General features: G+C 42.4%; 1 protein-coding gene across 1 annotated transcript in view; it reads right to left on the bottom strand.

Moving 5' to 3' along the window:
• LOC139765856 (glutamate receptor 1-like) overlaps window positions 1-15,119 on the bottom strand; it is a 1,264,866-nt gene that overhangs the window by 290,366 nt on the left and 959,381 nt on the right. Inside the window, 1 exon segment of the mRNA XM_071693701.1 lies at window positions 6,600-6,791. Within this exon segment, the coding sequence (XP_071549802.1) occupies window positions 6,600-6,791 (192 nt within the window).

Below are 15,119 nucleotides of genomic sequence, written 5' to 3'. Positions count from 1 at the left end.
AGTCCATGGTAAGAATTAGAAGAAGAGTGCCCGGAGGGCCAGAATCTGCTAGTTTTACACTACACGTTTATAATTATCTTTACGCTGAGTTTAAAGTCTAAAGGGGGAGAAGTCATGCAACCTAACTTAATCTTTAACAGCTTCGTGAACTTATTTAAGTATGAGACATTCTTGTACAAAGAAAGACGACGTTCAGGTATCACAAAATGATGCTATAATACAAACACTCTACAACGTATTGCAGGATTATGCCACATGAGCTATATTCCATCTATGTATATGTTTTTCTATCATTTATCGTCTTTTTCCATGCGTTAGATCTGGCCTATCATACAGCCTACCACCCATATCCAGTGTGTTAAAGTAAATTTCTGCACAGTCGACGCGAAAATTTCTGCACTGAGCAGATGAAAATAACTGCAGTGTCCAAAGATGAAGATCAAAGTCAGAATTTCCGCGTTGCACAAACCACAATATCGATGCTACCCATAAGTTTCCCTCGCTCTCGAAACCACAATTTCTGCGTCTTTTAGACAACATTTTTTCTTTATGCAATGCTAATCACAACTTCTCTCTAGTCGAGAGAGAATCTTTTGTTTTTTTTGGTCTACCAGAATCAAAATTCCTGCGGGATTTAAATGACCAAAATCGAACACCATTTGTGAAAGAATGTGATCCTATCTACGCACGTGATTAACGCCGTCTCAAACAATGTTCGAAACCTCACAAAGGCAACGGATGCCACTAGATTATATATATGCAAACACCCTCATTCCTGTTTTCTGTGACATGCAAACATCCTCATTCCTGTTTTCTGTGACAACACCGGCGGAGGAACGAGCCTCAAGTCTGGCAACACGGAAAGGAAGTGACAATTAGCTTTTGTCTTTACGTCGAGAATTCATCACAAAGACACGCCACAGAATGAATACACACACACACACACACACACCCACACACACACACATCATATCAAACACAAGATGAAACGGAAAACTACCTTTTCTTTCGTTAATGAATTGGCTACCGGGAAAACATCTTTTTTTTTGGTCACACGAAAGCATCTATTATAATGCGAAATTGGTCTCTTAACTCGCCAACAGTTAAAGTTCTCGTCTTGGGTGATTAACGTCAAACTTGCAGCCTCGCCATTAACCGCGCAAAGTGGTCTTGCTTTTGATCCTAATCATAAAAGGGAGTTGGTCTAACACAATCAGAGGCGAGGAGCGCTCTCATTACACGGGCCTGAATGTTATGCAGACTAATTAGCAGAATATATTGACCGGAGACATGGCTTCTTCCTTGGCTCCCTAACCATACCTGCCACTTGAGTGTCTGGCTTACCCTTGAAGCTCCAGGTCTGTCCTTACGCCTGCCCTTAGTGGCCCTCAAGTCTCTCTAAGCCTTATTAATCCTCATCCTACACCCACACACACGTCCTTGTTTACCACGCCCCTGTCGTTCTAGGCCAACCCTTCCTCATTCTGACCATCGCATGATCTGCTACCAATCGCCCTATCACACCTCACCCTACCACTCACCGCTCATTACCCTGCCACTCCTCACTCTGCTACATCTCACCATACTACACCCCACCCTGCCACTCCATCTTACCACTTCTCACCCTGCCACTTCTCACCTTGCCACCTCTCACCGTACCACCTCTCACCTTACCACTTCTCACCCTGCCACTCCTCACCCTGCCTCTTCTCACCCTGCCACTCAGCTGCTTCTCCCAAGACTCATCCTTTAAATCCTCAGTCTCTCTCTCGCTCCACCTCGTCTTCCGTGCTATGACTTTCTCCAGTCAAGGGAAGGCTTGCCCAGGGAGTCAAAGGGATTTAGACAAATTGGTGGAGTGTTCAGACATGGCAAATGGACTTCCACGTAGACGAGATAAAAGTAATGCATCTTGGAGGTAAAATATATATATATATATATATATATATATATATATATATATATATATATATATATATATATATATATATATATACAAATTATAAAGACATAGTCCTCGTTAAACATCAGTAGAAGTGCCGGTTAAAAAAATATCTTTAGAGTAATAATCAATAAAGAAACTATAACACGCAAACCGATGCGTAGCTGTATATAATAAAGAAAATAATATGATGGGTTTTATAACTACATGTATAAATGATCAAACCAATGATTACAGTACGCTGTCTTGGTACCACTCATACCAGACCTCACTTTATCATAAACCTGCTCAGTACCAAGAGAAACCTTCAAATGTAAGGGCCACCAGTGCCTTTAAGTTACAACTCGACCAAATACCTCATTAATATCAACTATAACTACAAGAGCTTCCTTAAGATATAAAAAAGAAAACGCAAATAAATTTTTTGTTATACATTTAGCTTAGTCTCTTTCGGATTGAGCATCCTTTCCACAAATTTCGGTTAATATTTCCATTTATACTTGCCTATACGATTTCAATGGCAGTATACTCCATATACATTATACCGGATGCTCCTTCTTAACTATTTCCCTGCTAGCTGTTGAGCCAGAGGGAGTGGTGGGAGAGGAGATGCCACTTGCTCTAACATACTGCGTTTATCTCTCAAAGATTAGGAACTTGGGATAATCCTACTGTCCCTCAGCTGATAACCTCTTCATAGACCATCAGGTCTTCTGTTATCTGTCCTCCCAATGTTCTTATACCTGCTCTATTTTGCCTCCAAAATACTTCTTCGTGTCACCTCCCATACTCTCTTCCTTCTATTGTCCAGCTAAACACTCTTCTCTCTCTTTAACTCCAAAACGCGCCTCTCTCTCTCTCTCTCTCTCTCTCTCTCTCTCTCTCTCTCTCTCTCTCTCTCTCTTCTACCTCCATAACCCCCTCCCTATACAGATGCCTCTTCCCTTCGTAATATACCAACTCAAACCACATAAAACTCACTTCCCGTCACTAATACTGATCGAGAAGAAATAGTTCTCTCTCTCCTGTAAATCATCCTTAAGTAACTTTATGTCATTTTTCCTTTACGTAAAGATAAAACACACAACAGATAAAAAAAGCTAAATCATTCAGTTTCCTCGTAAATGAAAGACGAAAGAGGTCCTCTATCAATTAGCACCTAGGAAGCCTTTAAGTTAAGGGTCTGGAAAATTGTCTTCCTTCGTCTGGTTCATTAAGGACTTGGAATGGACATGGCTCGATGGCCGTGCTCTTTCCAGCATATCTTTTCGCACGGCCAATACACACGGCTATTGCAAGGGGAGAGAGAGAGAGAGAGAGAGAGAGAGAGAGAGAGAGAGAGAGAGAGAGAGAGAGAGAGAGAGAGAGAGAGGAGACTGAAGTGAAGATTCTTCGTCAGTGTAGACTCAAAAAGTTTTCAAGGGAATGTTACTAACAGGTCATTTCCACGCTCTATGATCCACTCCACAAACAGACAGACACACAGGGACAAAGACACACAAATGACACAGACGGACGGAAGGAAAGTGACAGGAGTAAGGGTACACAGAAGATACACACACACACACACACACACACACACATATACCAGAGCTCGCGTTCAAACAAACAGACATACATATACATACACCAACCTCACATAAGGTTCCTTCGTATATCCTCAACTTCTGTCACTCTTGCGTCAAAAAACCTCATATTAAATACATCCCTACATAGCTCGAACCTTATCGAACGTACGTCTTTACTTCATCTTTATTTACACCGAATATACATATCTCATCCTCCCTTTCTTTTTTACTGTATACACTAAATCGGATCGCTTATCTTCCGCCTACCTTAACATGACCATTTCCGTTTAGCCTCGCTCAACACACACACACACACACACACACACACACACACACACACACACACACACACACAACCTCGTCATTCCCTTGTCTTCCTAAACCTCTCTCAGATTCTCTAGCAACTCCCTACTTCACCTATTTCGCCTCGAGTGTACGTCAACCTCGTCTGATAGTCTCCACTTCTGTAAACCCCAATCGCACCCAGTCCCCTTGTTCTGCCTCGCTAACAACCATCGAGTCCCACAACCATTCCGTCCATTCCCACCGTCATCCGACTATCCCATTCATCCTTTGACGTCCCTTCACCCGCACTCCAACCCATCACCACTACTTTGGGTACGGTACACGTCCTAATTTCCACGAGTAAAAGCAAAAAAATAAAAAAAAAATATATAAAAGGAAGAAAAAATGATCATTATGTCAGACAGAAGCACATGAATATGATAGAATTGTGACCCTTCATTTCCTCCTCTTTAATGTCTCTTTTGCTCTGTGTGTCCCACACATTTGACTTTCATTATAATCTTTTGAAATACAAGTGTAATTCACCAGACTCATTCATCAGCTCCCACGGAGGATCATCTCTTTAATCTTTTTCTTTGGGGGGGTTCAGGGTTAGGGGATTTAAGCTTAGATTTCTTGCTGTATTTACGCAATCACTCAAGGCTAAGCTTAAATTTCTTGCTGTATTTACGCAATCGCTCATGGCACAGTTTTAAGGACCTCCTTATGGCTTTTGTGTCTGCTGGGACTCGTCGATGACGGACGATAAAAATGACCCAATAAACGTCTTTATGGTCGACCTCCAACGCTCACCAAAAGCTGTCCTTAAATTTCCGTGAAATCATCATCATCCACCACCGTGGCTCACAATTCTCCAGAGGTGCTTCTTCCAAAGCTGCGCCCGGCCCCCCTTCACCTCCACAATTTACCTAATTGGGATACCCACCTAAAGATCTTCTATGTCCCCTAAAAGACAAACCTCTTAACCACACACACACACACACACACACACAAACACACACATTGATACGTCATGCACAGATAACCTTAAAAGTCTCGTTGATCCTTTCCTAAGGATCGGCCTTTTAAAGTTCTCTCAATAACCTCGCTGAACTACCCATAAACACACCTGTGATGACACACACCCCCCCTCCCCCCCTCCACACACACACACACACACACACACACACACACACACACACACGAGTCGCTCTTTCGAGCTCTGTGAATCCGGATCTTGACGTTCTTTGATCCCCCCCTCCCCCCCCCCATCCCCAACCCTCCTAAGTCGCTCTTACCGCTCTCACGTCGGAGGAGAGGGAGGGAGAGAGGGAGGGAGGGAGAGAGGGAGGGAAGGAGGGGAGGTCACTCAAAGATCTGTAATACTTATCCGAAAGCCTTAATTGAAGCTCTCCCAGGAAAGTCCTTCGTGCTCTCTGTGACGTCCCTCGCTCCTTCCCTCCCAAAGGGAGTCCTTTCAAAGATCGGAGGAGGTCACCTCGTCGCCCAGAGGTAGCGGTTCTTTTACGTCTCCCTCAAGACTAGTCGTAAGGCTCAGCGAAGCTCATCGTAGGCGGGTGGCCCAAAGCCCCTCCTCCACCTCCTCCTCCAAGCCCACGTCCCCGTCTAACTCCACCTCAGCTTCAACCTGACGAAGTCTTCCACGAGATTTAGTAAATCACTTAAGGAGGTCCTCGAGGAGAACCCGATGACCCTCTTACGTCTCCCACAAGACGTCTTAGTTAACTCGCCCCGACTCTCGTTAACATATTAATCTGCATTTAACTAGGTTTCCTCTATGCCATGAGCCTGGGGTAACCCCACCGCTGGCTCTGTCGTAGTCGCATAAACCTGTCCACAAATCACCAGTGGAGAGGCCCGTGTGTAAGAGTAGCAATGGTCGGATGAGGCTCAGGCATCTTACAGAAACGTACACTGTAATATTGTTCTTAAGCTCAAACCTTCGCCGAGTATCATACCAGAATGAATTGTGTATTACAGCGTGGAAGTGCGAGAGGAAGAAGGTCGTGAAGTAAGTCTTTTTTTTCATATCCTGTTACTCTTAACTATTCGTGCAAGGAGAAACATTTCAGTGGTGTGTATATTAATTCATCTGAAGTTCATGATTATCTAAAGAGCTTTTCTGCTACTATGGCAACTGTAATAGCCTTTTAATGTAACTACACGATAATCAACGCAAAATAATGTAACTTCGCATCAATTTCTTTCCCAACATGACTTTCTTTGTCTAATCTCCTCTCTCTCTCTCTCTCTCTCTCTCTCTCTCTCTCTCTCTCTCTCTCTCTCTCTCTCCCAGCGCAGGATCACTCAACTCATACATTTCTAACCCAAAAAATCTGCACTGTTGCCCGGCATTTGATATGGAGAGATAAAGCTTTATTTTTTTCCTTCCCTTCCAAGTTGCTAATGGCTTATCCTTCTTCTCCTCCAGTAATAATCTACCATCCTTATTATTCCTCCTCCTCCATCCCCTTTACTTCTCATTACATCACGCGCTCTCACTCTCCTCCCGCATCCTGTAGCTCATGTCTACATTAACTCCCTCCTCACCATCTCTCTCTCCCTTCAGAACAGAACGAACATTCCCTCCCTCCATTACCCACCCTTGTCACCACCCTCCACAAAATACCCTCCCTCCTCTCCACTACCTCTCTTACCCACCCTTTCTTCACCTACTCCTTAAAGCACCTTTCTCCTCCTCTTCCTCCCGTATATTCCTCCCTCTTACCATCCTAACTCTCCTACTCCTCACCCCGTCCTTGACTACCCCCGGGGGACCTCACCTTCCTCATGACCCGTGTGATCTTCTCGCCGTGCTCCCATATGGCTTGGTCTGTGGCGTTGTAGTCGCAGCTGATCCTCTGTGGCATGCCCAGGGGCTGGCTCACCCCAAACACATCCAGCTTCTTGCGCTTCAGCCGAGTCAGCGCCTCCGCCACCACGCGCACGGCGTCGTAGATCAGCGCCGACTGCGCCTGCAAGAGGTCATCTCCGGTTATTTCTAAAGTTATGGAATGTTCAGTAGGAGTCTTGTCTGTCCAAAGACATTTGCATACACTGAAATGGACATAAAAGGTGAAATTAATGCTACTATTTTTTTTTTTCATGAGATTTCACAGCTCTGAATAAGACAGGCCATGAGTTCTCGATCAGATATAACTTCTTAAACTTTACTTTTATATCAGTAGATGAATGGGGTAATAAAGGCTTCTAAACAAACTACATTTCATGTTGATGATCATCGCTAATCTCTGAGCGTTTATACAAGAATACAGCATCTTACATACAGCGGGTACAGTGTGTACGTATATCCTGGGATTGCTATGCCTTTTAAGGGAGAGGGGCGGGGGGTGAAAGGTCAAAATGGCACCGTGTAAGGGGTAAAGGTCAAAATGGCACGGCATAAGGGTGATAAAGGTCAAAATGGCACGGTATAAGGGGGGGGGGGGGGTAAAGGTCAAAATGGCACTAGATGGGGGAATTAGGATCAAAATAAAACCAACCACATTTAACCCTTCACCACCATCAACACCACCATCGCGAACACCATCCCCATCACCACCAAACCCATCTCCACCACCACCATCACCATCACTCCTCCATCTCCCCTGCATGTGGCTGGCGACCATGCAGCGAGACGACGACCTCGAAGCCGAAGCTTCGGCCGATCGTTTCGAGCAGCTTCGAGGGTTCGTTCATGTGTGAACTCGATAACAGAGACTCTTTAATAAAATGGATTACGCACTCCATCAGCGAGATCGGCTTTGTGCTAGGACGAGAAGGAAAGAATGGAGAGAAAAAAGAATATATATAGAGAGGTATATAAATATATATATCTATTTTCCCTCCTCCTGCTTCGACCTTGTGCTTTATGAAACACGATTCGGATCCAGGATCGAAGCTCTGTACCCATTACCAGTCAGAGCTCACAACCATCTCGTCCCCAAATCGTTTCAATATTGTCCATACGTGTTAACACTGCGTTCAAATATAATCATACCTCACATATATATATATTTAGGTCGATCACGAGAAAACCACCCTTGCATCAATAGATCTCCGCAATGTAAATGAGACGAATATATAAATCTGCATTTACATTTACATCTGCTCCCGTTTTTTTCTGTCTTTTTACATCTATTCCCGTTTTTTTTTTTTTACACACTTACATCCGTTAAAGCTGTCTTGTCTGTTAATCTGGTTTCCTTTTTTCATGAACAGATTATTTATTTCTTTTTTCTTTCATCATGGCGAGACTAGACTCAGCCATGTTTGTTGACAGTGTCAATATGGGCCGAGTCTGGTACGCCAGACGCGTAGGGCGGCGCCCTGGGGGCCCAAAATACCGAGTAGGAGTGTTTTACATTCCCTGGGAAGAACGCGTCACTGAGGCGTTCAATGTCAATATTTGGCCCAGATTAATGTCGGAATTACCTCCTCCTCCCTCCTCCTCCTCCTCCTCCTCCTCCTCTTTCTCCTCCTCCTCCTCCTACCTTCCCCGGGCCCCCCAGCTCTCCCCACGCGCAACGTGCAAACTAAAATCTTATTGACTCTTCTTCCTTGTACCCTCTGATGATGCTTCTTACCCGCATGTATTATTGGCGTCTGGCAGCCAAGGGACCCACACACACACACACACACACACACACACACACACACACACACACACACATACACATGCACACACACACACACACACACATACATGCACACACACATCAAGGACTGCGCTACACTCAGTATCAGGGGAAGGTAGAAGAACCTTTCTGAAGGGGAGGAGGGAGGTCTCTCTCTCTCTCTCTCTCTCTCTCTCTCTCTCTCTCTCTCTCTCTCTGACGAGACTGTGTTCCCTCTTTTCGTCAACAAACGGCAGAGATACAAGCCTCACGTCGTGACCACGAGCAGGTGGAGTCCGGTAACACACCTCTCTCTCTCTCTCTCTCTCTCTCTCTCTCTCTCTCTCTGTATGTGTGTGTGTGTGTGTGTGTGTGTGTGTGTGTGTATGTGTGTGTGTGTGTGTGTGTGTGTGTGTGTGTGTCTACCCACTCTCCTTATTGTTTACGTCTGGATGACCACAACTTAACTAGACAACCTAAGTTCGCGAGTGATGGTCGGGGGGGGGGGGGGGGGTTGAGCAAGACGCCAGACAGGCCACTTTGCATAAATTTACATAGGTAATCATTGTGGGAAATATATTGTACCCGACTAAAATAATACGTATGATGGGGAGGGGAAAAAATATAGATATATATATATATATATATATATATATATATATATATATAGAAGGCGACTAAAAGGGAAGGGAGCGGGGGGCTGGAAATCCTCCCCTCTCATTATTTTTTTTTTTTAATTTTCCAAAAGAAGGAACAGAGAATTGGGCCAGGTGAGGGTAGTCCCTCAAAGGCTCAGTCCTCTGTTCTTAACGCTACCTCGCTAATGCGGGAAATGGCAAATAGTTTGAAAGAAAGAAGAAAAAAAAAAAAAATATATATATATATATATATATATATATATATATATATATATATATATATATATATATATATATATATATATAAATTTTTTTTTTTTTGAACACCCCACAGTTGCTGATTGATGTTTGGGAGGTAAAGGGATCTGATTTTTTTGTGGGTAATGGCTTAGAATTAAGAAATAAATGAGATTTTATTTGTGCATGATGGCCTGGCTCATTGAAATGGTCTATTTGGGGGTCAGGTCAAAGGTCAGGCTATCATACCTAAAAGACTGGGCTGAAGTATCATGCATTCTCACAACCCTACACATCTCATAGAATCAAGCAATCTGGAAATACAACACATCGAAAATAAAAAATAAAACATTAAATAAAATCTGTTCAGTAACCCTACTCAGTGGATTTTAAATACCAATAAAAATAAATATTTTCATTTTTATCCATAACTAACACAGAGAAAATAAAACCAAACAAGACCCCTTTTACAGAAATTCCTGCGGCTCCATGTCTGCGCTACTTCCAGTAGCAGGGTAAGGATTCACTCCTCTGGAGTGAGAAATTCTTCGACAAGACTATAGTCCCATCCGGTAACACCTCCCTGTCTCTCTCTCTCTCTCTCTCTCTCTCTCTCTCTCTCTCTATATATATATATATATATATATATATATATATAGGGATAGGGGAGAAAGAATACTTCCCACGTATTCCCTGCGTGTCGTAGAAGGCGACTAAAAGGGAAGGGAGAGGGGGTGCTGGAAATCCTCCCCTCTCATCTTTTTTTTTTTTTTCCAAAAGAAGGAACAGAGAAGGGGGCCAGGTGAGGATATTCCCTCAAGGGCCCAGTCCTCTGTTCTTAACGCTACCTCGCTAATGCGGGAAATGGCGAATAGTTTGAAAGAAAGAAAGATATATAAGGAACCAGGTTATCACAAAAGTAATACAAGCCAACTGTTATACTCTGCAGTATATCAGAAACTCTAACACCTCAAAACTTCTTCTAAATACCATCAAATAACATTAGTAAGTGTTCCTCTGCAATCCCCAATCCTGTAACACACACACACACACAAACAAACACACACATACACACACAAACAAAAACAAAGACAAGGAAACTGTGATATTACATCAAAAAATAGGATAGAAAACGTCATGTTTGAGAGTCGACGAGGGAATTCATAACATATTCTCCCCACCTAAATGGACTGTGTGTGTGTGTGTGTGTGTGTGTGTGTGTGTGTGTGTGTGTTGTGTGTGTGTGTGTTGTGTGTGTGTGTGTGTGTACGCATTCTTCTACCTCGTCCCAGACCTCACTCTGTGATTTCAGTTTCGCGTTGTGGAACATCAGGTGGGCCTCGCCTGAATTACGTATGCAATAAAATTCCGCATTTAGAATAAGGACAGACACACAATGTTTCCCACCTCGCAACAAGCAATGCCAGCGATAAAATATTCGCAGAGGAGGAAACAAGGGGATATTTACGCGAATATCAGATAATATACCATTAACATTTTTTCGCGTCCTTCAGAACATGGTAATAGCAGTGAACTTTTCACGTTTTCTTTATATTTCTTCTCTCAAAGCGTTTTCGTTCACGAATCCCTTCACCATATATAACATTGATATCTGCTGATATAACAGACTTATACAAAGGATAGCATGAAGATGCTTTCGAAGGTCAGGGTAACAGACCAGTAACTACCTCGCTAACGAGATGGTTAAGCTAACGAGAGCCAATTAATCGTTTGAAGTAGAAAAGAAACGATCCATCATACAGGCCTTTTTTTGGTAAACGAGCGTTTGGTAGACAACGGTTTCTCTTCGTGGTTTACAGCTGTATTATGGTTTACAGCATTAATCATGGTTTATAGCACGAGTATAGTTTACAGCATTATCATGGTTTACAGCATTAATCATGGTTTACAGCACGAGTATAGTTTACAGCATTATCATGGTTTACAGCATTAATCATGGTTTACAGCACGAGTATAGTTTACAGCATTATCATGGTTTACAGCATTAATCATGGTTTACAGCACGAGTATAGTTTACAGCATTATCATGGTTTACAGCATTAATCATGGTTTACAGCAGTATTATAGTTTAAAGCACTATCATTGTTTACAAGATTATATTGTTTACAGAGTCATTATGGTTTACATTATCACAGTTTACACCATTTAAAAACGACATAACATAATGTTATGGGAATTATCCCATGGGATGTGGTGACTGGGAAATCGACCTGGATTTTATAAAAAAAACAGATTCATCATAAGCGCGTCTACTTGGTAACCCTGACTTAGTTTCAGTCCCTGAGGGGGATTAAGGATCAAGTAAATAAATGCTTGAACACACAATACGTATCTCATGTCTAAGGAGCAAAGATAACAAACACAAAGGAAATAACAACGTAGAGATGACCGAAGAAGAACATCCCGTAAACACACACACACAAGCGCTCCCACAGTTGCATAAAATTTTTAAATCAAATGACCCAACAACCCTCACAGTTCACCCTTGGTACTTAACATGCATGACCAGCACAGCAATACAATCAAAACACAACAGGCGCAAGATGGAAGCCAGAAAAACGCCACCAGAACACCTACACATAACATACAAACGCGGAAGTACACACAGGAAATTATTAGAATGAAAGCAGAGGTAGTATGAATACATGCAGAGGTAGTATGGATACAAGCAGAGGTAGTATGGATACAAGCAGAGGTAGTATGAATACAAGCAGAGGTAGTATGAATACAAGCAGAGGTAGTATGAATACAAGCAGAGGTAGTATGAATACATGCAGAGGTAGTATGAATACATGCAGAGGTAGTATGAATACAAGCAGAGGTAGTATGAATACATGTAGAGGTAGTATGAATACAAGCAGAGGTAGTATGAATACAAGCAGAGGTAGAATGTATACAAGCAGAGGTAGTATGAATACAAGCAGAGGTAGTACGGATACAAGCAAAGGGAGTATGAATACAAGCAGAGGTAGTATGAATACAAGCAGAGGTAGTATGAATACAAGGAGAGGTAGTATGAATACAAGCAGAGGTAGTATGAATACAAGCACAGGCAGTATGAATACAAGCAGAGGTAGTATGAATACAAGCAAAGGTAGAATGTATACAAGCAGAGGTAGTACGAATACAAGGAGAGGAAATATGGATACAAAAACATTACAAAAATGTACAAAAACATGGACCCCCACCCCATAAAAAAAACCTAAATGCAGAATAAGAATTACAGACAATGAAATTGCTGAAAACGATATTACATGGAACAGAAAGAGATCATGGCTGTAACAAAACTAATAAAAGACATCAACTGAACAAAACTTTAATTAAGATCAATTCTAAAAATACTGCAGGACGTTTGTGTAACAAAGACAACTGAATATAAAAATTAGAATACCAGCAAATCTATGAAATAACCAAATTACCATTATGAATGGACCAAAGACACACACATATATATATATATATCTGGTATTACATTGAAAAAAAAAACAAAACTGAGACATGTTCTTCATTTTACGTAAAGGAAAGAGAAGAATGTTACCCACGAACGAGAGAGAGAGAGAGAGAGAGAGAGAGAGAGAGAGAGAGAGAGAGAGAGAGAGAGAGAGAGAGAGAGAGAGAAATATGACGAAAGCTTCGTTAAAACGACATAAGACCATCCGGGTCTCTGCCAGGTATATTTTTTCCCACCTCACAAAATACACACAGCCAAAGACGAGAAAGCCAGACACAAAGACACATCCTAAAATCATAGAAGAGACACGATGGATCTTGTATAGACATCACTCGACTCTCTTTACATGGTGGAGAACACACTTGAGGACACACAGCTGGACCAACGAGCTACAGAGCCGCCCGAGAGAGAGAAGGTGCCAGCAGTAAACACAGCTCAGACATGATGCAAAATACAATAGGTTTAAACGCAGAGCCAGCAATGGAAGGTGTAGGCCACCGAAACCAGGGACGGACGGACGAGGTGGAAGCGTGTGCGTAGGTGAGGTGCAGCGTGTTGCTGTGGTGGTGGAAGAGGAGGTTGCTGTGGTGGTGGGAAAGGATGCTGCTGTGGTGGTGGGAGAGGTTGCTGTGGTGGGGGGAGAGGAGGTTGCTGTGGTTATGGGACAGTTTGCTGTGGTGGGAGAGGATGCTGCTGAGGGGGAAGAGGAGGTTGCTGTGGGGGGGTGTGGGAGAGGTCTGGTAATTGTTTAAAGTATCAAAACTAACGCGATGTTCAGCTTTAATACGCGTGACGCGTGGTGGGGAAAGTCCCCTCCCCACCCCCCTTGCTTGCTTGCTTGCTTGCTTGCTTGCTTGCTCTGGAGACTGACACACTCCCAGCCAACTTATACACACGTGTGTTCTTTTGGGGCTTCTCGTATCTTATTTCTCTTTAGATGGCTTGGCTTATCTTAATCTCTTATCTCCTTCCTTTTCCTCCCACTCGAGCACCCCTCTTGAGTCTTCTCCTGCATAAAACACCTCTTCTTGCCTCACACCTGCCTGAGCACAGGGCGTGAGGACCTCCCTCACATCCTCCGAAATCCTCACTGACTTCGTCCTCATCATCTCCCACACGAGGCAAAACGTCGAGAAACTGCAGAGACGTGGTTCTAGCCACAATGTCGCCAGGTAAGTTCTATGTATTACTCTTTCTATCATTTAAATATCATACATTTCTTTTTTTTCTTCATCATACATATTCGCCATACATCATACATATCCCTGGGGATAGGGGAGAAAGAATACTTCCCACGTATTCCCTGCGTGTCGTAAAAGGCGACTAAAAGGGAAGGGAGCGGGGGGCTGGATATCCTCCCCTCTCGTTTTTTTTTTTTTTTTAATTTTCCAAAGGAAGGAACAGAGAAGGGGGCCAGGTGAGGATGTTTCCTCAGATGCCCAGTCCTCTGTTCTTAACGCTACCTCACTGAGGCGGGAAATGGCGAATAGTATGAAAGAAAAGAAGTATATATATATATATATATATATATATATATATATATATATATATATATATATATATATATATATATATATATATCTTTCATACTATTCGCCATCTCTCGCATTATATATATATATATATATATATATATATATATATATATATATATATATATATATATATATATATATATATTACTTGATTTAAACTAGTAGCAAACACGTGAAGTCTTCCACAAATCAGAATACATACACTACATTTCCCCTACAGATAAGAATACATATCCATCATCACCATGACAGTTTGGTCAAGTTCTTATCTTATCTATACATTGGTTAGACTCGTTTCCTCTGCTATCGTGTGCTTCCACAGCCTTGACCTCCTGTTAACCTCTGACCTCAGTATAACTCGCGAATGATTAGGTCTGTCCCCTGTCGAACCTAACGAGCTAAACTGTCTCGTTACTGAGAGACTCTCTTCCCAGTTTCATCTTGTTTACGCTTGAATGCCGTTGGCTGTCATGCTCAATTCCCTCTGGGTTCATCAAAAGAAAAAAAAAAAATATTATAATAGTCCCACCAAGAGAAAGATTGAAACCTTTCAACGTTAACTTTTCTGAAAATATCATAATTATTCGTATTAGTTTCCATGTTAATGATGATAGCATGAGATATATCAAAACTCGCGAGCGAAAATAATGAACTTGGTTCAACAATCTGGTTTTCGAAAGATCAGTAGAGAACCGCAACGAATTTTCGGACAAACTTCATTCATTCATCAGCCAGTAAAATGAAGTTGCTTTTGTGACGAACAGAGAGCAATCCTGCCTCTGTTGTTGTTCCGGTAACAAATGGC

This window comes from Panulirus ornatus, chromosome 56 (genome assembly GCF_036320965.1).
Source record: "Panulirus ornatus isolate Po-2019 chromosome 56, ASM3632096v1, whole genome shotgun sequence".
NCBI lineage: Eukaryota > Metazoa > Arthropoda > Malacostraca > Decapoda > Palinuridae > Panulirus > Panulirus ornatus.
This window is presented reverse-complemented; position numbering and strand designations above follow the sequence as displayed.